Raw genomic sequence first — 25,155 nt, 5'->3', positions numbered from 1 at the left:
GTTTTTCGCATCCGGCCGTATAGAGTTGAGTTTTACACGGGCGTTCAATCACCGAGGGAGTTTAACACTGATCGCAGACAGCGGGTCGTACTTCTTCAGCCGATGCAGTTAACAAACCTCTGTGTCCAAGACGCCAAAGAGAGATTAAAACTGTGGCCCAGAGTTTATATACGGTAAATATGCTCTATACCAGTGTTATCCCCCAAGTCAATCATATCAGAGTGAAATTGAAGAGGCAGGTTTTTGACATCCATGTAAGAGCACTTTGAAGGATCCAGCTGAGGTCCCTATATGTCTGAAGTCCAATATACAATGCTGATTTAAAAGCTGCGTCAATAATGAAATATAAAAATTTTTTGGTCATTTCAGTGGGCAGTGAAACAAGTTGATATACCATTGCTTTATTAAACGGTTACGGTCAGATCCGTTAAAAAAACCCCCCGCAAAGCCAAACGTCTGTTAGGAAAAAAACCCACATGCATCCAACCACTCATTCATCACTGTCTCGTATTCCTTTTTCTTTCTTTTTTTAAACAGAAGAAAGATGCATTTCCCATATGTGGACACACGGTTCATTTTCAGATCAGCTCCGTGTGATTTTTCAACCGGAGCTGTACAAATCGGCGGACGAGGGGGATGGAGGAGGGAGAGAAGGAGAGAAGGGGCCCAACATGCCATGTCACTGATTGTCTAATGTGACGTATGACACCATCTGGACAATGCCCCTCAGGTGAAGCCACCTATCTTGCACACTAGGTCAATGTCAAATATACACTCCCAATATATATATATGTGTGTGTGTGTGTGTGTGTGATCCCTGCCTGCTCCTGCTTTTGTACATCTGCAGGGTCCGGGTGGTGGGGCTGCCAGCGACGAGGACCGGAGGCAGGGACACTGTGTGTCCGACTGGGGGCGACGTGGGACAAACACTCACCCCCACCAACCACCCTCACTTGTGGGATCAGCAATTCAGATTTGAATGCAATCCAGCAGGAGCGTCACCGTGTGTGTGTGTGTGTGTGTGTGAGAGGGGGGGGGGGGCGTGCAGTTGCATTCCTGGAGAGAGAGAGAGAGAGAGAGAGAGCTCCCTCCTCCCTCCTCCTCCTCCCCCCTCCTCCTCCTGGTCCCTCCTGGTCTCCCAGCCGGCGGCGGCAGACAGGGATCGTTGACCCGGGCTGCGGATGCGGGGAGCAGGGCTGCAGAGCGAGAGACACACACCGGTCGTCCGTGCAGGGAAGTTGTGGGCGCCGCGCAGAGAGAACCCGCACGCACCCCGCGAGCACTTGTTTCGGGAGTCTGTGTGCGCGTCGGCGCCTCGGGCGCGCGAGAGAAGAACAAAGAAGTAACCAGGGGAAGTAAAGTTTCACTTCATCCCGTGTGGTGGCCATGGGCTCCCGTCGGACGCTCCGCGCCGGCCGCACGGCGCTGCTCGCGGCGGGGCTGCTCGTGGCGCTGTGCGCCGCCGCGTGCCCGGAGAAGGAGCTGGAGGACCGGGAGGAGGAGGCGCGCGTCGTGCTGACCGGCACCGTGGACGAGATCATCAACATGGACCCGGTGCACAACACGTACTCCTGCAAGGTAGGCGGCTCTGCGAGCGGGGTCGGGTCGGGGGGGGCACCTGCCTCACGCGCGTCCATGTGCCCTGTTAGATCCATGAGAAGTGATCGTAGTTATTGAATACACGTCTCACCCCTCGTGTTACTGAGCCAGCACTAGTGTGTTTGTCCCAACTCCCTCCATGAAGAAAAACATCGGACAAAACTCATCCATTCCGACGCGGTTTGGCCCCTGGCCCCCCCGGACACCGACGGCCAATCAGCTTCCGCCTTCAGAAATAGATAGATGATGTTTGATTTATGTATTTATTTGTTTTCATTTCCACTTACCAGTCACATAGCTGCGCGGGGGAGGGCCGGCCGACCCATGTGATCATCCCAAACATGTTGCAGCAGGGGCCCGTCAGTCCTCCCTCTCTCAGCGAGTGGACCCCTGGATGCAGCTCTCATTTGCCTGTGGCTGCAAAAGAAATAATAACATAAGTGCTCTTCTGAACCCTCGATTGATTCTGCAGTGTCGCAGGCAAATGCAAAAGCGCTCGACCTGTGGCGCCCGTGGGGTGAAAAGAAGACCGTGGTGGTATGCAGTAACTGCAAAAAGTGCCACAGAAGCCCCCCCCCCCCCAGGAGGATATTCGAACCATTCTTGGGTCGCTGCTATAATATCGTAGGAGACAATCTTTTATTTCCCTCTCAGCAGAGAGTACTGACCTGCAGCTGCACGGTGCGCTCCAAGTAATACAGATGGGCCCCAAGTAATACAGATGGGCCCCAAGTAATACAGATGGGCCCCAAGTAATACAGATGGGCCCCAAGTAATACAGATGGGCCCCAAGTAATACAGATGGGCCCCAAGTAATACAGATGGGCCCCAAGTAATACAGATGGGCATCATTGTCATCAGTCACTTGTGCTGGAGACCTGTGCATCATGACAGACCCTGAAAATGCCAAATGCACAGAGTCTGTTCATGTCCCGGGATACCGGACAACATAATAGCACACAGTAGAAAACAGGAAAAAACCCAAAAAGGATCCACTGTCCCACAAGCAAGTGCATTTTTTAGAACGCAGACCGCAGTTGTCCTCATTCCCCATGTCTGCTCATTGTGAAAGTGACTTTTTGCACAATCGACGACTTGTGGTTCGCCGCTCTGTAATCTCTCAAAATAAACAGGTTGTGTGTGTGTGTGTTTGTGTGTGGTCAGCTCCTGTCGCTGCTCCTTTTTTCCTCAGCGCCCGCTGGCTTTCCCCGTCTCTCCCGGGGGATGAGCGGAGTAGATTAGAGGCGCACAGCTCTCTTTCCGGAAACAGGAACCACCGCCGAGACGAGACGAGACGAGACAGGATAGCGTGGAAGCGGAAGGGGCGACTCATGACTGTGCATAAAGCCACAGAGCCTCCGCGCACTTCCTGTGGTGTAGCATCTTTGGGCACATGCGGGGTTTGGGTTCAGTTTCCGGTGGCTGGGCAAAATCTGAGCTTGAATCTTTTGTCCCGAGATTTTTTAATGAAGTAGAATCCATTGCCTCAATATCATATTTCTCAGAGCCGAGCAAGGACATCTCTCGGCAAGGACACGCTTCTAACAGCACCCGTGTGTATGCCTATGGATGAAAAGTTCAATTTGTCTTATTCTGAAACGCGCTGTGTCGTCTTCTGTCGTCTGACCACAGGTGAGGGTGTGGCGCTACCTGAAAGGCAAGTCCAACGTCAACCGCGAAATTCTCCTGGACGGCGGCAACAAGCTGATGATCGGCGGCTTCGGCAACCCCGGCATCTGCGACAACCAGGTGGCCACGGGCGACACCCGCATATTCTTCCTCAACCCCGCCCCGGAGGCCGCGGGCCCCGAGCACAAGAACGAACTCATGCTCAACTCGAGCCTGATGCGGATTACCCTGCGCAACCTGGAGGACGTGGAGCACTGCGTGGAAGGTAAGCGGCCACCCTGTCGCGGATGGGAACGAGCCCCCGCGCGGAGAGTTCCGCGTGGGAGGATGACAAAAAAAAAACCATGCGCGGGAGCTGCAGCTCACTTGTCACGCAGCGTAATTGTAATTGTTTGCTGAAAATTACGTAGCCTCGGGCGCACGCGGCGTCAGAAGTTTCCCAGAAGTGCGGGAAACCAAAGACAGGAGCTTTGTTGCCATAGCGATTCTCCAGCCTTTCCCCAGCCGAGCCCGGTGGTTGGCCCGAATAACACCTTAAGAACGGGGCCTGAGTGGCTCCGCGATGATTCCCGCCCTTTGCACCATGGAGCTGAGCCATTTTATCAAGTCAGGGGGGAAAACCGCTTCACACTTACACACATGGAACACAGGTTCCCACCCATTTCTCTTCCTTATTGTACCAACAGACGCACGGGCTCCCTCCATTTATGGATCCGAATGGATCAGAAGTGCCCCCGCACGAGAACATGCTTCAAAAATAGTTTTTTTAAGCAGCTGTCTGAGTCTGGGAAGGGGAGGGGGGGGGGGGGGATAGTGGGGGTGATATTGCGTTTGTTTTTGCTATTGATTTGCACCCCAGAGCATGAAAAGAGTTCACGGGAACATAATTATATTTCGGTTAAAAAAAGTAATTTGTGGGGCTCTTATGAGACGAACCGTACGGCCGTGACTAATAAATCTCAGCATCCACCGTGACCGCGAGACTGTGGCAGCCTGTGCCCCCCCCAATGCCCGTGCGCGGCGAGCTCGCTGCCGTCGTCTGACTTTTACTGGTGCTTGACAACGTTGGCAGCCGTTCCAAGTTTGAATCCAACACTCACGCTTGGCTGGGAGCGCCGGGGGGGGGGGGGTGAATCAGAGCGCGAATCACCTTGCGGTATAGGCTTTTTTTCCGAGGCAGCCGCTGTTCTCAGAGTGGCAGCGTCTACATTCTGGGTACTTTCCTCTGAACAGTCTGGGTGGCGGGATGTTCCAATGGATGGAGCTTGTTTGCAGTGTTAAGTTGCATTTGGCACACACATAAAACTTCTTCTGTTTGTCTGTCCGGGCACGAAACACTGCACTGCTAACCTTTTCATTCAGAGCCCCCTTTTCTTCTCCGTGGACTCGTCTTGTGGAAAGGGGAGTTCCTTGGCTCGGGCAAACTGTCTAGAATGTGCCCTTTTATTTTTTTGGGCCTGTTTTGGGGGCTTTGTGTTTGAAGAGGATTTACTTCTCATAACCTCATTTTCTCATATCGCCTTACAGTCGAGGGAGTAGCCGCGCGGGAGTTCTTCGAGAAGTCATCGGGCAAAGAGTCGGACAAGAAATCTAGTCTAGGGATATGTGAAAGGAAATCTCTTACGAAGGCCGTGGCGCTTCTTGTGCATGAATCATCCAAAGAGTAAAAGAAAACTTTTGAAAAACGGCAGTCAGGTGCATATCCCACCATAAAAAAAATCTGTATTTTGGGGGGGGGCTGACATTGGCTGGCGGGCCTCCATCCAGAGGAGAATGAGCTCTGAGGCTTGTTCCAGTGGTGCAGAGAGTCAAGTCCGATCCCATCCGTCCTATGCAACCATTACCCCTCGGCGACTGTGGGGATGTCAGTGCAGCGGGACAAGACTCTACCTGCCGCACTTCTCATTGTACCCTCCTCTGCTTTCTCCTCATTCTTGGCATTTTCGATAGCTAGGGGAGACTCAGGAATGCCTGGCTCTCGGAGAGCTAGGCGGGGAGGTGCATTGTCTGAGGTGGAAGAAAAAAAGGGCTTTGTGCGAGCCCCTTTGCCGCTGAGACCCAGACACGAGGGAAAAACTGAGATGAGCGGCGTAGAGCGAAGGTACATGTAAGGACGTGGGGCTGTGACGGATGTTGTGTTTGCTGCGGCATATTTGGTATGCAGTTTTGGATCGGGGCCGGGTGAAGATGGATGCCGTCAGGCTTTATGTCTCACCCTCTTGCCTGCACTCGCGCTCTTCGGACTGGGCGGTGGCACCTCCGGGGCCACTCGGTCCACGTGCGCGTGATCACTTGGCCCCGGGGCTTTCATCTGCGACAGCGAGCGGCCCTCCCTAGAGGAGTGTTTACAAGATCTCTCAGTAAACACTCGCAGCGCCGACCTGCTCTTTAAACGCCGTACGGCATATTTACTGCGAGACGGAATGGCCCACTTTCTGTCCCCCCCCCCCCCCCCCGCCCTAATCTACACCTTGTGCTCGCAGACATTTGCTGGTGGAATGAAGAAACGGAAAGAGCAAAAGTACATTAAACCCCAAAAATGTTATATGTTTGCACTGTCGAATGTGCGTCTTGCCAGGGCAGATAAGCGGAGTCTTTTCTTTGTTCGGCCCCCCAGCTACCTCTGGGTGAAATGTCACCAGTGTCAGATGTGCTGTGAAGAGTGTTAACAGATTTTTTTGGTGTCGGACAGAATCAGTCACAGTCATTTTGCTGCGTCCTTGGTTCTGGTTTTGGAAAAGTGGGAGAAAGGAGGCGGTTCAAATCACCACAGAACGCCTTCTCTACTCTTTTTCTTCTTTTTCTTTTAGTGTTAATGACAACAACAAGAGAGAAGCTGGAGGGGTTTGGGGTTTGGAGGAGGGGGAGGAAGTCTTCTTGATGGAGAAGTGTTGAGCAAACAGGGAGATCTTATCATGTCTCGCTCTGTTTATCGGCTGCTTTTGTTTCAGCCCTCCGTGCCAGAGAGTCCTTCCCTCAAGGCCCCGGCGAGGAACGGCAACAAAGGGCCGTTTCTTCCTTCCGTCTTGACCTCCTCCTCTCCTTCCCTTTAAAAAAAAAAAAAGGAAATCTGTCTCTTTTTTGGAGGAGCAGCGATGAGCCAGTCAGTGCACAGTCATGCAACATGCTGCGTCTATTTAAAAACGTAATGCTGAGTGCAGCCAGTGGGCCTCACTTGTCCGACGAGCAGAAGTCCTTGTGGGGGTGTTAATGAGCAGCGTTTGACTGCTCAGTGTACCACTAGGTCTCTGTGAGCTGCGCGTACAGCGGTCCAGAGGCGCGCTTGGTAATGGGGTTAGCCAGGCTTGCTGAGAACATGATGGGGGTCCCGATTTTGCCAGCAGGTGGTCTTGCTTAATGATGGGCGAGCACACAGTCCTGTGGAATGCTCCTCGGGGTGGGTGGGATGTGGGTTGACTGTGTGAGCCCCCCCCCCCCCCACACACACACACACACACACACACACACGCTCCTCCCTCCTCAAGTGTTCCTTCAGTGAGTGAGCCTGGCCCTTGTGGAGAACTCTGAGATCCCCCCCCCCCCTCCAATGTTTGTGCAAGGAGGAGGCCCCGGAATAGGCTGGATTACCTAACCTGTGCGTGCTCCTACCTGGCTGCCTCCTCCCTCCTCGCCTCCACGATACGTGAGGAGATAATGACAGAACGGGTCAAAACGGTGAAGAGTGAACACTTTTTAGTTTTTAAAGCCACGGCACCTACACACTCAGAGCACCTGACTCGCGTGTTTTCGAGAACAATTAATACAAACTGTTGATGACTGACTCTTGGAGCGGATCGTTCGCGGGGAGTTTGTTGGGGGGAGCCAGGCCGGCGTTAAGCCGAAGTCCGCCTGCCTGCCGACAGACGGTCAGTGTGTCCGAGACAAAGAGAGCGAGAGAGCAACAGCGGTGCGAAGAGCGCTGCGCACAGCTGCATAATGAAGTAGAGCTGCAAGAGTTGATCGATTAATCGATAACTAAGGTAATCGCCAACTATTTTGATAATCGACTAATCGGCTCGAGTAGTTTTTATGGCGAAAAAAGTCCAAAGTGTCTGATTTCAGCTTCTTGAATGTGAATATTATCAAAACAAAACATCATCTTGGTGGTTTGGGGAAACACAATTGTCATTTGTCACCATTTTATGGACCAAACAACTGATCGATTAATAAAAATAATTAATAATGAAAAGTTAGTTGCAGTCCTATAATGAAGTAACTGCCCAAAACACAAAGTTAGAGATCTTTGATGTTGTGATTTGCATCATTATGAAACTGTGGCTGGACATATATAGTAAATATATAGTATATATAATGTATATAGGCTATAGTATACACAACAAGCGTGCTGGGTATACATCGCTCCTCCCATGCTATCTTGGCGGAGATCCTAATGATGAGGTTGGGTAATATATGATTGTCTCCCTCTTTAAATGTATACGGCTTATGCTACCTTTAGTTTGTACCTCTGCTTGTTTTCTCTGTAGGTTAATTCATTTCATAGTTATCATTTCCTCTGTGTTCAGTGGAGGTGGTTTCCGCATCATGTGTGGTGGTCCACCTCTGCTGTAAAAGCACCGTGGGAAATCCTGTCGCCCGACTTTGCTGCCTTATAATTTGGATATCAGGCTTTGCTACCACCTGCTCATGTTTTGAATCTTAACAAGGCGTTCTGGAGACAGATGAGAAACATGACAACATACATATTTGACTTTCCCCCGTAAAATATAAAAGGCTTGTGGGTAATTCCAAAGAGGGGAGATGGGAGGTTATTCCGTTGTTGCTCTGGATAGTGAGCGAGAACACTGTGCAGCCGCGCCCGGGGTCTTTATCCAGTCTAGTGTTTGTCTTCAGATTGTCACGGGGAGCCAAGAAGGCTGGTGTTCTCCTGGGGCCCTTGAATGGATTAGGACATAGTCTGAGATTGAGAGTTCAAATACTTGGTGTAGAGCTTTTCTACAGAGGTGTTCCCTTTGCTCAATCAGTTTACCCCGTGTGGCCTATTTCAAAGCATGTATGCGGTGAAGTGAACAGAATTGGACAGACTGAAAGGCTCGACGGGAATATAGGCAACACAGGCCTGAGGGGAGAAACAAGGAGGGACGGACCCGTTCGCCAGTCCGACCAGACTCTCCAGAGTTATTGCACATTTTAGACTTTTTAATTAAAAATGCAGGAGCTGGAGAACCTGGTTGGCATAGCAATAAAGGACTCCCGAAAATGAGAAAGCCATGAAAGATGGAAGAGGGCGAAGGAGGAATGGACTCACTTAACCACAGTCCGTTCACCTTGACTCGTAACCCAGCCCCAAACCAGGGTTGTATCACTCTCATGCTGATAAGCAACATAGATGGTATTGATAATACGCCATGCCACCTACATGCAGCGACACGCCTCTATCTTCTGTCAGACATTAACATGCCCACAGTGAACACGCAGACATACTTTGTAACACGAAACTCATCCAAAGATAGTGTGTCTTGTGAAGTGGACTATAAATCCATTGTTGTGATTTATTTGATTATACCGACAAAGCACCAAGAGATTATCTTGACTATTCCCTTAATTTTTAAAGCATCTGTATAATGTGTTATTACCCTGCATGAGGGCGAACGACATTTAAAAGATCTTGATGCCTCTTATATGAAAATGTATGCAGAACCTTGCACAAGTGTCCAACATGGCACCTCCTTAGCAGCGGCGGTTGTGAAGTCGCTCAAGCAAACTTTGCACCAAAATGGTTTTCATTGATGATCTAGTCACCCAGTGAGTATTTTTGATTGGAAAAACGAGTTCATTGACAAACGGCATTGTTTTGAAAAGAAGATGTAAAGTTAGCTGGTGTCAAAGTCCCAGTTAATATTCTTCTTTCGTTTTGGAACGGGAGAGTTGCCACTGACCTGGGAGGCTCCGGGCAGGGACTTGGATGTACAGTGACCCGGAAAACCTCCCCTCTTCTATCCCAGACATAAAAGAGCTCAGGGCACCGGTCTGCATGAGAACGGGGCTCCCTCCGGGGGGAAACTGGATCAGCGACAAAATTCCTGCGTTTCTGAAGCGGGGCATCTGCTGTGGCAAGTGCGGCCGCTTATTGTCGAAACGCCAAAAACATCAGGTTTAGAGGGAAAAGGCATTTGGTGCGACACCGGGGGGGCGGGGGCGAGCAGAAGCCCCCGATGTGATTCGTATTTAGGTCAGCGCTGCTGTCGCCGATGGGCGCTTCACGTCAGTGGGAAACAAGTGAAAAAGTGAAAGGGGAGAAGAATGAAAAATGCCCTGTAAATTACTTTATGTTGCAGGATGCATTAGGGGAAAACAACTTTTCCTCTAGAAATAGATTAACAAACTATAAGTTGACCCCATACTTGGATAACAACTAGAAGAACTAGAGGGGAACTACATTCTGTCTCAATGTTCCCTGACCCAATGCTGGTGAATCAGACCTATCATATTCCCTGTTGTCTTGTGGGAATGCACCTGTCACACACCACTGTCCGTATGCCTGTCAATGAGGCTAGTTATGCAAAGGACGATGTCCTTATTAACTTCCTCGGCTGTTTGGGTGAGGCTGTCCTTTAAAGTCATGGAACTGCAAGGAGTGAGGCTACCTCCATTCTACTACATTTTTCTTGTAATTTGGCGTTTTAAAACAGAATTGATATCTGTCCACATAGGCGCTTAAGCTCCGTATCAGTGTCAATCCCCGTCTTTACTAACACACTCACAAAACCCCTCATATCACATGACTATACACGTACACTGAGCGTGTGCGTACCAGTTTAACCAGGAAGCAGATTGTCTTATCTACAGACGAGGGAAAAACAATGGTGAAAAGTTCTGGAGTTCTTCTCCTGGACTGATGACGAGATGGAAGTAGTACTTATAAAGAAAGCGTTTACAACGTCTTTGCTTTTAACGCTGCTAGTGACGTCGTGACCAATAAGAACCAATGAGGAAGCGAAGACTGCGTCATCGTTTCCAAGCGTGTCTGTTTTTGCCCGAACGTACTGCAACGCAGCCCCCGGAGTTTTCGAACTAAAGTGGGGCGAGCAGGTTTTAGGCGCTGAAAGACCCTGGAGTGTAGTGTGGACGGCAAACGTAGATGTACCACCTGTCATTGAAACGAAAACGTAGAAGGTTGGATGCTGCCTCAGTGTTTCAGTTTGTCCCGAAGGAGTTAAACAGGGCTGAGGATGACAGGCCCGATGGTATCTACCTGTTGCATCAATAAAAACGCATAGTCGTAACAAATCACGCACCCCCCCACACGGAATCTGACCATATGTGTGCCTGATTTAACACTTACGTGACAATGCTGCACGTACAGGAAGTAGGGGAGACTTGAGGGTTGCGGTGTCTGGTGTTCACAAACGAATCATGGGATGTTTCTTGCTTTTCCTGTTCTATTTTGCCTTATTTTCCCGACAACAAACAATGTCTCCGTTGCTTCCTCTCTACCTCCTCATCCATCTCCCTGTCGACCCGTGAACCCCTCCCTCCCTTTGTGACTTGTCCTCCATTCTTCCTTCTGTGTTTGCCATTACGCGTTTCATATATTCGTCGTATTTTCACGTGTCATCTTCAGTCATGCGCTCGCAGTCTGATTACGGCCTGCACATGTGTCTGTCTGTCCTCGTGTGTGTGTGTGTGTGTGTGTGTGTGTGTGTGTGTGTGTGTGTGTGTGTGTGTGTGTGTGTGTGTGTGTGTGGAGAGTGTCCCGTGCCGACAGCTTGTTTTGGTTGGCCCCTTTTGGATGTTTCTCTGATGCAGCTCAGTGGCAGGCAGGGGCTGATATATGACTTTTGGGTTTTCATGTCTCCGCTCTTACCTTTACCGAACGTCTTAATTCTCGCCGAGTCTTTTGTTGCCCCACCTGTTTCTCCGCTGCTGGCCCCCCTCTCCTACACTCTCACACTCACACATTTCCCCTCCTCCCAGTGTTCCCATCTCACAGTTCAGCAGTCCCACCTGTAATTAGACCGGAATCCCGTGTCCTGTAAAGCTGTCATAGGATTAACAACCAGGTGCAGTTTGGGCCCGACCCCGTCACCAGCATTCCATATGCCTCTGTCCGTGTCTCCCGCCCGGCCTCCTCTGGAACTTACAGTGGTGAATTATTAATAGTGTCAGTCAAAGGATAACGGTGGCCTATTAGGACTTGTTAAATCGTCTCAGTGCTTTTTTTTTTACAACTTGGACCTTAGAAGATCCAAGAAAGTTGTAATAAATCTGAATTTTCCTTTTACCTGGACACTAATCTAAACTCACTAAACATGAACGAACAGGTAGCTGTTACTGGATTGGCATTGAGCTGCGGTGGGGAATTAAATCAAGAATAGAGATCGGTACTTTGAGATTCCGTTGCCATCCAAGTTGTGAGACTTTCCGCTGTTTCCCCGAGTTACGGAATTCGCGGGATGTGTGTCTTCTGACGAACCCCTAAAGATGACAACTCTCCTGACAGATGAAGCCTCTCAGGAATCCACCCCCCCCCCCCCTCCTTCTCTCTCTGCTCGCCCTCCAGGCTGACAGATTTTCTCTGGCCTGAGGGAGGCTCTGGGCCGGCCCCTGTTGTTTTAGCCAACAATGGCAAGGACGTGATGGCTTTCAGAGACAAACACAGATATCTGGCCGAGGATGTCTCACTAGCTTGAGTGTGTAACACACACACACACACACACACACACACACACTAACACACACACACACACACACAGAGAGACACAGGCTTTGCCATCTCTCCATCGGTCTGAGGAAGAATAAACACGATGTGGTATGCGTCCCTGTGTCTGACCTATCCGTTGCCTTGTTATTGCTTTCAACAATAAACACGTCTCCAAAGTAACGCACGTGTGCAGTCCTGACCCCCCAAGCGGTTCAGCATACGAAGAAGAGAGCTTTGGGGCTGTGGCATTAGTCCTTACGTTGCCAAATGAATCCCAATCGTTGTTTAAAATGAGCCAAACGGCCCGCCGCTTTATACGTGGCAAAGAAACTACGGGACTGCGCCTCAGAAAGTCACGAGGCAGCTTGGAGCGACGGTGACAACTGAAGCGGCGTCTTCATGCACATGCCGCCCGTCTCAGTGGAACCTGTTTGGGAAAGTGGATCCAACTGACAAGGCGTTTCTCCCCGTCAGATAGGACGTGAATATGTATGAGCTCGCTGCAATCAGCGGGTGGAATCTGTGAGTCTAATGACATCAGACCCTGCGACGGATCTTTTCAGTGTGGCACAATACACTTGAGGATGAATCTTCAGCCCGTTAGTCAGAAGCAAATGAGAAATGTGACACTGGGAAACGGCCCTCAGCACTGCACTGGGTTGGTGGCGATGGAAATTCAAGGGACCTGTAATGGAAATACTGCTTTTCCCCCCCCCCTGTATGTAGCATTTAAATGTCTTCATTGGTTTTATATTTTTACGGTACTGTATATTCTGCAGAACCTATGTCATTCACCTTTTGAGGATTGGAGTGCAACTCTGCGGCAGAGAAAGTGCGACCGGCGCTATAGCAGAGAGGTGAAGTCCATGACTAAAGAGGGTGAGTGAGTAGAGAGAGGGAAAGAAAGTATAAAACAAGGTAAATAACACAAGTTTGAAGCAAGTGAAGTGAAAGGGAAAGGAGGGAGAAAGGATGAGGTGAGAGACTGAACTCAATCGCAGAATTTCTGCCCCCGAAGGATTTACAAACACCACGGGGGGTTATGTTTCACTGCGATTCTGTTGAGCTCGCCCTTTGAAACAATGTCTTTTGTGATCTTAGAAGCTGCCGTGACATCTCAACCATCAAATGAAACTAATTGGAAATGCCTGTATTGTTCCATGGCTTTTGCTTCTCTCACAAAAAAAAAAGAAAAGAAAAGGGGGGAACCAGGCACCGTAGCCGCGAGGCAGCTTCCAGCGCCTTCCATGCAGGAGCGCGGCGCCTCCGAGAGGCTCGGCCTCGGGGAACGAGTTCTGACACAGCCGTGAGCTGTTGCCAGGGGTATGCCCGCATCGACCTCTCTCAGCTCCACCTTATTGTCACTCCGAAGCCCCCTTATACCTAATTACCCAGGCACCGTGGCCTTAATACCATGCAGCAATGTCAGCCGTTTTATTATCCTTTTGTGGATATTGGAACAACAGCAACCATGAAAAAAAACTACTTCTCTGTGAGTGGATAGAGGTATGAACTGGAAGAGCACTTGGAGCAGACATGTTGGAGAGGGCTCTCCGGGAAATATATGAGCACTGAGGTGGATGGAGAGATTTTTTTTTTCCCAGCAGGTCCTGTGGCCTGTTTAGACAGGTTGTCAGAAAAAAAACCAACAGAAAGTTCCCTGCAGTGTCTCTTTGTAAAACGACTAAACGGATATCTTCGCTGCGTCACACCCAAAGAGCTCTGGTAAATATCAAGCACAAACGCTAGTCAGTAAGGGGGCGGTGAAACAATGCAATGTACCAAAGCGAGGTTATGTCAAGGTCAGGGAATCGTGGCGGTTCCGACGAAATGCTGAACATCTTTGGGGTTTCCTCCTGACTTCTGCAAGTTCAACCGCAATCGAGTTCGGACTGCGGGACGAGGGATAAGCCGCCGGCTTAGTTACTTCTGTTTTTACAACAAGGCGATTGGAAGTGCACAAAACAATAACAAAAAAAAGACAATGTAAAATGACACATTTAAATCATTGATAGAAGGAAAATAAATTAGTAAGGTCATCAGTACAATGTTACTCATCGGATCCACAGGATGTTTTCAGCTCAATGTATTCAGTACATGAGAAAATATGAAAATGTTTATGTTGCCGGGAGCAGTAGTTTTATTCCTTTGAGAAAATGTGCAGGTTTAGGGAACTTATTGTCGGCCACTGTACGTTATCGGCCAAAAAGCCGATCATCCGTTTCTCTCATCGCCCCTCGCAGTTGATCTCGATCAGGCCCCTTGCATACACGTTTCCCCCCCGCTGGAATTCCCCCCGTTCCATTTCCACCTGTTGACTCCCAGGGCCTCCTTCTGGCCCAGGCAGGGTTCAGGCTGCTGCAGGACTATCCAGCCTGCAGGCATCATCCCATTCCAGGGAAGCCAGGGAAGAGTGAAAGGCAACAGCTCGGCCTCCAGTTTGTCTTTCACCTGAGGCCAAAGGGAGTGTGGGACGAGGGGTGAAATCGGGGTCAGACCTAACCACCCCCCACCCCAGGACAAAAACTAAAATCCTTGAAGAAGGATCACACAGAAATCCATGTTCTCCTCCAACTACGTGACAACTGCACAGAGTTATGACCCCTCATTATTTGAAAAGCTTTGAGTGGTTACAGTGTGATGCGTCAAACAAACTCCTGCTGACTTTTGTGTTTGTTTGCATTTGCAACTCTGCAAAATGGAAATGAAAGCTGATCCGTTGGCCATCCCACGACTATGCGAGCTTAACAAGTCTGTTGTATTGAAATTAAGATGTGTGTGTGTGTGTGTGTGTGTGTGTGTGTGTGTGTGTGTGTGTGTGTGTGTGAGTTGGTGCGCTCTTGTTCCAAAGTACATCCACCCCCTTCCTCTTCTTTTCAGGGCTATATTGGTTCTAAAGTGGTGCGTTTGTTGCTCCCACTCAAGCCCAATCTCTGCCTTTGTTCCCGTGTGCTTTTTTGTTTTGCATGTCTGCGTGCATGTGAGTCGCTCTGTTGTGTTGGGTCTACGCCTCGCTCGGTCCCTCAGTATGGCTCTGCCTTTCTCCGCTCGGCCTGTGCAGATTGAACTCGCTGGTTGCGATGCTGGCGGAATCTTGATCAGCTCCAATTTACATCCGGACAATGACAGGAATTGAAAGGCGATTTCTCTCTTTTTCCTCTCTTCTCCCCTCCTTGAACCTCCTATTCCCTACTTTTTGTCCTCCCCTCTTCATCTGTGTCTTTGCCAACTGCCCCCCACACCTCCTCCCTCATTGTGTCCTTTGGAAGATGGGTGTCTAGTGGGACAGGAAATAAAAGGATGGAGAGGGAGCCCCCTCGACAGTAGACTGAGCTAAACGCTTCTGGACTTCATCTGCGCTAATGTGGACACAGCCCTTGTGATAATGAACTCCACACTCTGGTCTCGTCACGCGCACTTGCACGCACGCACACACACACACAAACCCACACACACACACACACACACACACACACACTTTTGATGGCACATCCTTCTGCCCACAATTCCCTGGTGGCATTGTGCATCTGTGGCATGACCACTACTGTCAATTCACATCAGATCCATTTGCCATCAATTCTGGTGCCATATTCAGACATTGCAATTCAAGCAGCGACGCTGTTTTGACAGAATGCACCCTGACAAATAACAAGCCGCCCTGTGCGAAAGCATGAAGCTTCTCATATTTGACTGAGTGCTGCAAATTTAAACCCATCTCTGCATTACAATTGCTGTTTAGACTAATTGTATGTAAGTAGGCAGCTTGGTGTAGAGGCCTGCCAGCCCAGGGTACTCTTACACATCTGTATTCAAGGTCAGTTCAGAATGTGATTTCTTTGTACTAGCAACGAGCGTATGGAGTTATAATCTGAAATGTAGCGTAGTGTCATACTAACATATTAGTAAACTGGCTTGTTTTGCCATCATCACCTTGAATTCATGTCTTACTGCTAGAGCTGGAGGTGGGGTTGGTAGTCTCTGCAAAAATGAATTATCATTCATAAATAATACATCAGTTAAATCATGTTAAAACATAAGTTTCAAAGTTTGAAACTATCGATTTAAAAAGTGTAAGTTTTCAAAGTAATTTGCAGGTGAAGCCAAAAGCAGATCTTCCAAGGGACACGGCGCCTAAGCCAGACCTTAGTTCCAGTGTAATGGGGTCCAGTGCACCAAAGTAACATGGATGCATACATTTATAGGGCAGCTTTCTAATATGGGACTTGTAAATAAACAAATATGATGGAAAAATCGTGCATCTCAGACAGAGAGGATTGCCATACCTTTTTTGTACACGACACAATGATGGGGTTAACAAGCTTCACCTCAGCGCCGAGCTGTAGACACCATCAGAAGTTGCCCCTACTTATGTCCCTATAATCTATAGGTTTTTTTCTATATTACAGTGGTATGCAGGATTTATTGCTCAAGAATGGTCCAATCTATTGCTTTAGTTTTACTCACCAAATTTGATACAGTTCTAATTAGAACTGGTCCAAGACAAACACCCAGCGGAGGACGGACAATCCAAACCACTAGAATCACAATACAATAAAAGTTTTGTTATTTGCTTTATTTGGCTTGGGAATGACACTTTTTTTAGGCCTTGTGTTCGAAATGTTCTTTCTGCAGGCCATGGAGTGGGTTATTCAATTAAAAAAAAACTAAAAACGTCAGCAGCTGGTCAAGGCATTTTTTCAGTTGTTCATATTCATCATCAGCTCCATCAACAACTCTTGCACACACTGTGATCTGGTTCTGCTTGAGGGGGAGTGGGGATCTATCCGACTGCACCTAAATCAACAAATGAAGGACTGCCGGAGACGTGAGATCATTCCACTTCATCCAGCACAGTGGCGGCTGGTTTGACGATGAGAAATAATTGAACGTAGCGCAACTGCAATAGAATCAATTTCATGTGAGGAATGGTCTACCCTGGTTTCTCGATGCCCTCATCCCGTCCTCCGAGGCTCTCAGTCGCTGTGACACCCGGCACCTGAAGCGTTGCCATCCCTCAACTGAAAATTAAAACAAACAGGAGTGGCGGCCACCGAGTCATGGAGGCCCATAGAGTCGTGAGGCCTGAAGGGTTTACAGTGGGTGGATTACCTGCAGTCGGTCACGGCCCTGTATGTTTTGGATTCGCTTACTTTCACCTGGCCATCACTTCTCTGAAGAAGCTGAAATGAGATCCACGCAAATCACTTGGTCGGTTTGAGATGAACTGCTGACAGGTGTGATAAGGAGTGAGGCTTCATCACCTCCCCTCTGCGGAGAACCGATAGATAGAGTCTGATGTTTATTAAAAAGCCCCTTTCCCAAGAGTGCCCCTCCATTTCAGCTTTAATAATGGATATGCGCAGAGTGTGATCATGGCCATGGGTCGCCCTGCATCTCCTGTGTCTCTTTGTGTCCCCGTGGTGGAGTGTGCGCACCGTTCTATTGCTGCGTGGATTCGTTTATACATATGAATGAAGGAGAGCACCGGGGCGCAGTGTGAAACCTCCGGAGGGCAAGCAGACGGCTTTTTTAATTCTGTTCCTCTGCGACGCCGGTCGGCAGAATTGAAATGTGCAGAGAAGAAGGACGTTTCTTTTTTTTTTTTTTTAATCACGAGGAAACTTTGAGACCAAACTGCTTTCGGCCTCGCTCATTTATGAAGCACTGAAAGGGAGATTGAGCTCGTCGGGGGAGGGATGGGGGGGGGGTTAATTATTGTATCTGCCGGGGGAAGTGTTGAGCGAGGATCGTGGAATACACACTCAGCCGCGGAACAGATTGTAAATTATCACCCTCAGGCCACCGCCACTGCTTCTCGTTTTTAGATCAGTGTTGACAAAGGCTTGCAGGGCGGCTTTGGGTTGGGGGGGGGGGGGGGGGGGGGGGGGCAGCCTTTGTTGTTGGCTTCTTGTCTTTTTGAACCCTCTCCTCCCAACCACCTGTCTTCCATCATGGCCGATTGTCAAAAGCTCTGAAGTCGAGCTCAGGGGCCACACCAACCCGTCCTTAGACCGCGATTACCAAATGCGCCGTTTTCCACATCTTTCTCATCTCGCGAGATAAGGTCGGAGGGTCATACACCACCTTGGAGCAGCAGTCTCAAGTTCATGGCAGGAGGAACTGTTGGGAGGAGAGAGGATTAGGGAGAACGGACCGTGGTGTCTGGAAAGACTCCGCCGGGTATTGTTGTGGCCTGTTCATCAAAGCATAAAGAGAGAGAAGGGGAGTGTTATGGAGGTGCACTGCTGTCGTTCGCTCTTATCAAGTACACACACACACACACACACACACACATGCACACAATCTTAAAGTTTGTGCTCAAAGAAAACTCAGCGATGCCAAACTCCTGTTCCACAGTCTACCTCTGTTTTGTCTTTATTTCTGCGGGAGACTCCGGATGGTCCAGGCTGTTCTCGCACACGCAGGCAGACATCGCTGTATTTGTAAGGGCCTTAGATTACATTTGTAACTGTGCAACCGTTACCCCCAGGACATCATAGCTTTCTGGATAATAAACTGACAATAAAAAAAAAAATCTGGACTTTGCTCCGGTGCATTTCTGATTCCACTCTGCAGAGATCACTCCTTATCAAGTGAGGTCAACACTAGTTTTGTGAAATGTTATTTATCTGTTCAGTCTTCGTGCTCGTCCTAACGTAACCACCCAGAGCCAAGAAACCACTCAGTTCCACTAGGTCTCTGATTCAGGGAGATCCAGAAAGACACACACACACACACACACACACACACACACACACACACACGCGCGCGCATGCGCTCGCCCCGAGCACACTCCATCCTGCCCACTCCGGGTTTGCGACGTTCTCATGTCGGGAGATTATTCACGGGGATTTCGTTCTAAATGAGGTGAAGTTATTGCTCTCAGTGAACCAAGTCTTTCAGAAGTCACTGCCAGCGCTTGAGCTGCTCCTTTTTGTTCTGCTTTCCTTTGTTGGCCGGCAATGGCAGAGTAACCTGACCCCGGATCTGACAGGGGCTCAACTCAACGGAAAAGGCCATTTTTAGCAGTGACTTTAGGCTTCGGCTTTTATAATGGTGACGGCCAAGTGCTTGGCCATCCCACACCATCAGCGGCTTCGCATATTGTCTTCCTGTAGCTCTTCTACTGTGTCTTTGTTGTCCAGATACGTGCCTTGGATGTTCCACAATAATATTCTGAAAAAACAACTCCTTTGTACTTTCTACCTATGACTTTAAACGCTCGTTTTGAAGTTTTCTTCTCATGTCTTTAGTTGCACAAATAGTGCTGTAACAGTTTCACAATGAGTTTACTGACAGAACATACATTCATCTGTGCATCTCGAGCCAGTTTTCAAGCAGACGTGCATACATGTGTGGCCTCCTCTTACTCAAATGTGAAGGCTGGCCGTGCTTTCTCTGGAGTGTGAGTGCCTTGAAGCTGGCCTCTGTGAAACCGTTATCAGCAGTTTCCGTGTTTTCTAACTGATTGATTGAAAATGGAACAAAAAGCAGTGCCTGAAACTCACCGCCGCGTTTGTTTTAAGGGCGAGTTGGTATGAAGGCATGTTTGACTTCACTTAGAAAAAACGGTCAAAACCAAGAGGTAGGACATTTCCCAGTTAGCACAACTTAGCGGTCACTTCCCACATTCTTCGCGTGGTCCTCAGAGGGAGGGATTGCATGTTGCAGTTCGCTCCTTCCACTCCAGGCCCTGGCCGTCTGCCATTCCGCGGGCCCGTCCGTGTGTGGAAGCACTCGTGTGGTCACTCGGCAGCGCCGTAAATGCCTGCATGCACAAACACCATGCCACTTTGATGTCTGGGCCGCGAGTTTATTCAACATTCGAGGACAGTCGAGTGAGACGGGACGGTGTGCGTGCTGGCGTGCGTGTGCGCGCAGGGCTCTTTGTGCACGTGCGGCATTTCGCCGGGAAGCGCACACAAACCCCGGCTCCGCTGTTCAAACCCTCCTCCTCCTCCTCCTCCTCCTCCTCCTCCCATGTCGTCCTCTAGGTCCCCTCCTGGCCTCCGAGTCATCTGCAAACATCGTTAACATCCTCGCTGCGGTGGCTGTCAGCCCCCTCCACAATGTTTGAGCGGGTCGGTTATCGGTTCCAACACCAGTTCAGTCATACGGGTTACCTCGGCTGAACGGCGGCCAAAGGCAAAAGTACCCCGGTTGATATTTCCATTCCAGATTCATCCACCTGCTCCGCGCCCTTCCAACTTGGGAGCGACCCGTTCTGCTCCGTCGCTCACAGAGGACTGAAGCGGCGGCGGGAATTGTGGGTAGGCGAGTGTTTTTGTGGGGTAGGGCCAGGCTACATTTGCAGTTCTTCTTTTGCTTGGGGGGAAGGGGGTGTGGTAGCTGTGGTTGGGGGTCTTCTCCTGCTGTTTGGCCTGCCCTTTTGTCTCCCTAATGACCTGGCTGCGTAAAGTTAGCCGCTCCATTCAGAAGGCATTAAGGGTCATTTTACCTGATGACGGCCATTTCCCCCCATCACTAGCCTGGGGGAAGGGAGGCGAGTTCCTCTTCACTGGAAAGCCACGTTGCCCTTTGGACGGGGAGTTTCAACTTTCATTTTCTCCGCCACATTTTAATATGGTGAATAAAACACTTTTGGTTTCTCTGTTATATGGTTTTTGGTCAAGTCTGCAGTCAGTGTTATTGTGATAATGTGGCACTTTATTGATCCTTTTGAGGATTTCCTCCTTTCACTTGCCCCCACCCCTTCCCATGGAGGTCAGAGGTCATGGTTTAGCTGCGGCACAACAATCTTGAAGCTGGTAGGGATTCACTGTCCTGCTTAAAACAGTGCCCTTCATTTGAGGGCCCCCTCCAAGGCGTTGCTTAAAATGGAACTGCAGGAATGCCTTTTCTTTTCCTAAATGGAGGGTTTTACATTAGCGTAGTTGTTACTGGTCATACAAATTCACCTAAAGCAACTGTTGTGCCAGGGAGTCTGAAAGTGGCCTTATCAATCATGTCTAACAAAGTTACAAGACCATTAATGGGACAAAGGAACAGGGAAAAGGCCCGGAAAGACATGGAATCTATTCAACCAGCCCACTCAGACATATTGATTTACCCTCCACAAAATGCCTCAGATTCTTATGTAAGTAATTCAGATTTTCGATGCAGAATTGGACTAGCATACAGATGTGCAGGTTTTGAAAAGAGCGTGAAGTCAGTGAATTCACATACAAATTCATAATTAGACTGTAAACAAACTCCTTGTACATACCAGGAAATGTAAAGGGAATGTAAAGAGTCCATGTAAACATGTACAAAATGTGTTTTTTTATGTAAAAAAGTAAAAAACATACTGCAAGCCTAAATTCAAATACTATATAGAAGAACAACAGTAACAATAATTGCACATTTCAATTTGGTTGGTGCGACATCTTTACTTTTCTGGTATCAGATCTCAAACACATTATGAACTGTAAATCTAGTTATTTGGGATATTGGTTTGGTACAAAACCACCTTCACACTCAAATCAAATCATTACCATAACCTGGTTATTCACTGTGATCAGTGGCCACATTCATTCACTGAGTGAGCGTTAAGGCACTGGCATGAGCCTTCTCATTAGAATTCAGTCGCCAGCCTGTGGTCAAGTGGCCTAGTACCTGCTCGGTTGCTAAGGAATTGGCACTTAGGTAATGAAATGCCCATTGCTGACAGGGGGCACTCGATTGTGCTGAGGCGGAGAGAGCGGGGCCAAATGAGAGGGAACCAGGGCGGGAGCGGGGGCTGGGGATGGGCCGAGTGAACATTAAGCTCATACTGGCAAGGCTGCTGCTGTTGGCACAGATCAATCACCGGAGGAAGTGTCTGACAAGTCTATTTATGTTGCGTCCTCCCCACAAATCTTGACTCTGAAGGATATCAAGAAGGCCAGGTTGAAGGCTTTGTTAAACACCGGGAGCTGAAATCCGTCAAACAGATCACAAAGTTTTCTGCAATGTGTTTGCAAAGCAAACCGTACACACTCTTTGATAGTGAGGGCAATCATTTTCCGTGTGCCTACTGGTAAATTCGACCGACAACTGCAGACTCAACTCACTGACTCCGAAAAAGATCTGCGAAGTCATCTGCGCTGCTCAAAAGAAGTCTGCTTGGGGACAAAACAGTAGCAGTCAGACCTTTTCTGAGCTACCAGGTTAACTCAGCAATTACTTTGGTGAGTGTCACTTGTAGCACAACTCAAGGAATCGTTGCCAGATGGAAATGAAAGTGAGATCCAATTTGTGAAGTATATCCATTAACCAACCCATTCACCGACCTTTACATAAATGAGGTTGGTAGGTCGTATTTGAGCTCGTGTTTCCTCCTGGTTTATATTCCTTTTCACTGCCTCTTTTTCACCCATTATTTGTTTTACCTCTACCCTCTTGACGGCCCCACCCTTTGCTCCACCTCCATAATATACACCAGTTGCTTCTGCGCCACTTTGGCTCCATTACCTCAAGGCCTCCCACAATCAATGACCTTTGCTCCTACCTTTTGATCCCCGTCCCTCGGATTCTTCCCAGCATTGTCCTGACCTCAGTGTGATGCATCGACTACACTCATGCCTCAAAAATGTAGCCAGACATAACAAGACCCACACTCTCCGTCTCAGTCACCTGCCTGCTCATTTTGTACCCAACATCTTCGGTGGGAGCCGAAGTCCGACGGCCCGGCTGCAATCTTCGATTATGTTCCTGCAATGAGTAACGGCTCGAGTTAACAATGAAACCTGAGGAGGCCTTTTAGTCGAGTATTTGCGCCTCTGTTGACTTTTGGACATTTCTCGAATTCCTTCGGCCCATTCATGTTTTGTGTGTATGTCGTCACGTGTCAGTGCACCGGTGGCCTTGTTTCTGGTGTAACTTCCTGCAGCGCTGTGTATCCCGCTCTCAGATATAATGAGCGCTCAGCCCCGCCATCTCATCTGTGGCACGCATGGTCTGGGTTAGTCATTACCTGGAGATAATATCTGAGATGATATCATCTTCAGATTGTCTTTTTCTTTTTGTCCAACCACTGAGCTCAAATCCAGAGGTATCCAACTTACACAAAGGACGGAACTGTATTCTTGCATGCTGAAAATGGTTGTTGATTCATTTTCTGTGATTGATTCACTGACTGGTTCACCAGTGTTGTCAACGATATTCTTTTTTCTGACCGATCTTACCTTACATTATTTCTTTTCTCTCTTCCCTGACTGTCTGCCCATGTATACGTTCTGCTTCTACAGAGTTTGACTGATGGTTGTACTCTCCCAGAGAGTCTCTGGACCAGCCCTGTTTAGCCCAAATAACCTGTGCAGACTTGATTGAAGCGTCATGTTCACTAAATTGCTACCTGTGTCATGTAGAGCTTCACAAAAACCTGTGTTGTGGATGTTTTCCAAGTGGTGGAGGGAAGGGAGAATGGGAAGGAGGGACTAAGTGGAAGAAAAGGAACGTTATGGAGCCCGGAGATCTAAGAGATAGAGGGCACTCGTTGTCAGGGTGTTCTACTCAGTAGAAAGAAACACGTCTCGTCTTTCCGCTCACCTGTTCCATGAGGGAAGTTGCGTACAAAAGTCCTACTCCACTCTGAGTAAGTTGAGGGTGTGTATTGTGCAGGCAAGCAGACAAGTTTTGAATTGGCAGTCAGTCGATAAGGACATCGTGTGGAGGTGCAAACTGGATCTGGATTCTCAGGGTTAAGATCTCTGAACAGCTGCATCGTGCCATTCAGTGTGAACTTTTTCAATTTTTTTTATATGTATTTAGGTGTCAAGAATTTTGTTGCCAAATTTGATGGACAGCTCAACATTACCCATGCACGACAACAACTCCAACGCCACAGATTCTCCACAGGCTCCCGCCCCTGATCTCCGCAACATCCTGGAGCCTGGCGGAGAGGGATTTACTGACCCCTCTCTGCATTCATCTCAAAGGTGTTGGATGAGCCCAGGGCTCTGGGCAAGTCACTTTAGTTCTTCCACCACACTGGGGAAAAAAAAGATTTTCTTTCTTGCTTCGTGCAAGAGTATGGTCAGACTTCAAATACAATCCTTGAGCAAAGGTACGCTGCTGAAGTATGTGGACAGAGGAGTTCATATACTTTTGTAGTTCTTCTCTCTTGAGTGAGAAGGATAACAGCTGGAGGAGGAGATGGAAATATGAATAATATATTTGCGTCACTGTGTCCCACTGTGTGTGTCTGAGTAAAGGACATCATGTGACACTTGAATGCCAAATAGATTATTACTTTGCAAACACTGCATCCTTAACCGTTACTGCCTGAGTGGTCGAGCAGGCGTCCTTACAGTGAAGGAGCTCTCTCGGTTCACCCCCTTCTCCTCGACGTGTTATGCTCGCTCACTCTGCAAGGGGAGGCCGCGTCTGAATTTGAGGCTATTGTGATAAGGTGCCGTGATTGAAGGTTGGAAACGCAGGTGCAATGACTCAGTGTTTCCTCCTTTGACAATCGTCGTTTGAGATGAGAGCGAGAGGGAGGGAGGGAGGCAGGGAGAGAGGTGAGTGACCGGCTCATTAAAGCAGCTCGCTAATGATTTACAGGGGCTTGAGAAATGCACCCGGCGGAGCAAGTGAGGCGAGGTGAGGTCCAGAGGGTGAATCACAACAGCGCTGTTTGTGTCAGATTTCCGCATGTCCGTGCACCGGAGAGCATAGTCAAGCACTCCGGAGTTCAAATGGTCATAAGCGCTGTAAAACGCCTCCGATTTCCGCCCTAGTAGTTTTGTTTCCACACACACATAAACATACATGTGACTATATACATACATGTGACTATATAGCGCATTTCCTGTAAAATGGAATGAAGAATTTATCATGTCGAGTGGGACCTTTGCCCTGTCTTTGATGTTGTGAGTTGCAACAGCAGCTGTTACCTCCTTCCATCTTCGTGATTCTTTGCTGTATATCGTATCGTGGGCAACAGCCTCTTGCTGACGTCTGCGCCTGGGCTTTGATTTCAGCATTCATCTGTACTTTTTGTGGCGCTCATCTGTAAACTGTCTCCATGCTGTTGGACATGATTCCTGTGTAGGTGGTCAAATGGGTTATTGGTAGGGGAGCTGATCTGCGGCCTACATTACAAAGTTCAATTTTCTGTTAAAACTGCTCAAACCACGTCCATGCCAAAGGTTGACCCGTTTAGTCTTGGGCTATTCTGAGTCCTTCCCCTGTTCGGAGAGGAAAACATGATAACATTACATTATTGCACTTATTGTAAGTCGCTTTGGACAAAAGCATCAGCTAAATGAATGTAATAATGAAAT

General features: G+C 48.7%; 1 protein-coding gene and 1 long non-coding RNA gene across 5 annotated transcripts in view; one reads left to right on the top strand and one right to left on the bottom strand.

The window, feature by feature from the left end:
• LOC118316569 overlaps positions 1-22,496 on the bottom strand; it is a 32,960-nt gene extending 10,464 nt beyond the window's left edge. The window contains exons 1-2 of the long non-coding RNA XR_004795222.2: positions 22,380-22,496; positions 1,887-2,016 (exon numbers count right to left, since the gene is read on the bottom strand). This is a non-coding gene — a long non-coding RNA (uncharacterized LOC118316569). The remainder of the gene's footprint in view (positions 1-1,886; positions 2,017-22,379) is intronic.
• agrn (agrin) overlaps positions 1,129-25,155 on the top strand; it is a 231,228-nt gene continuing 207,201 nt past the window's right edge. For 2 of the 4 annotated variants that reach the window (XM_047330802.1, XM_047330803.1), the window contains exons 1-2: positions 1,129-1,578; positions 3,232-3,493. In XM_047330802.1, the coding sequence (XP_047186758.1) occupies positions 1,387-1,578; positions 3,232-3,493 (454 nt within the window). In that variant the 5' untranslated portion in view covers positions 1,129-1,386. The remainder of the gene's footprint in view (positions 1,579-3,231; positions 3,494-25,155) is intronic. The other 2 variants (XM_035644516.2, XM_047330800.1) reach the window with 2 other exon arrangements.

Source organism: Scophthalmus maximus, chromosome 3, assembly GCF_022379125.1.
Source record: "Scophthalmus maximus strain ysfricsl-2021 chromosome 3, ASM2237912v1, whole genome shotgun sequence".
NCBI lineage: Eukaryota > Metazoa > Chordata > Actinopteri > Pleuronectiformes > Scophthalmidae > Scophthalmus > Scophthalmus maximus.
The sequence above is the reverse complement of the archived record's forward strand: the minus strand, read 5'-3'. Positions and strand labels throughout refer to the sequence as shown.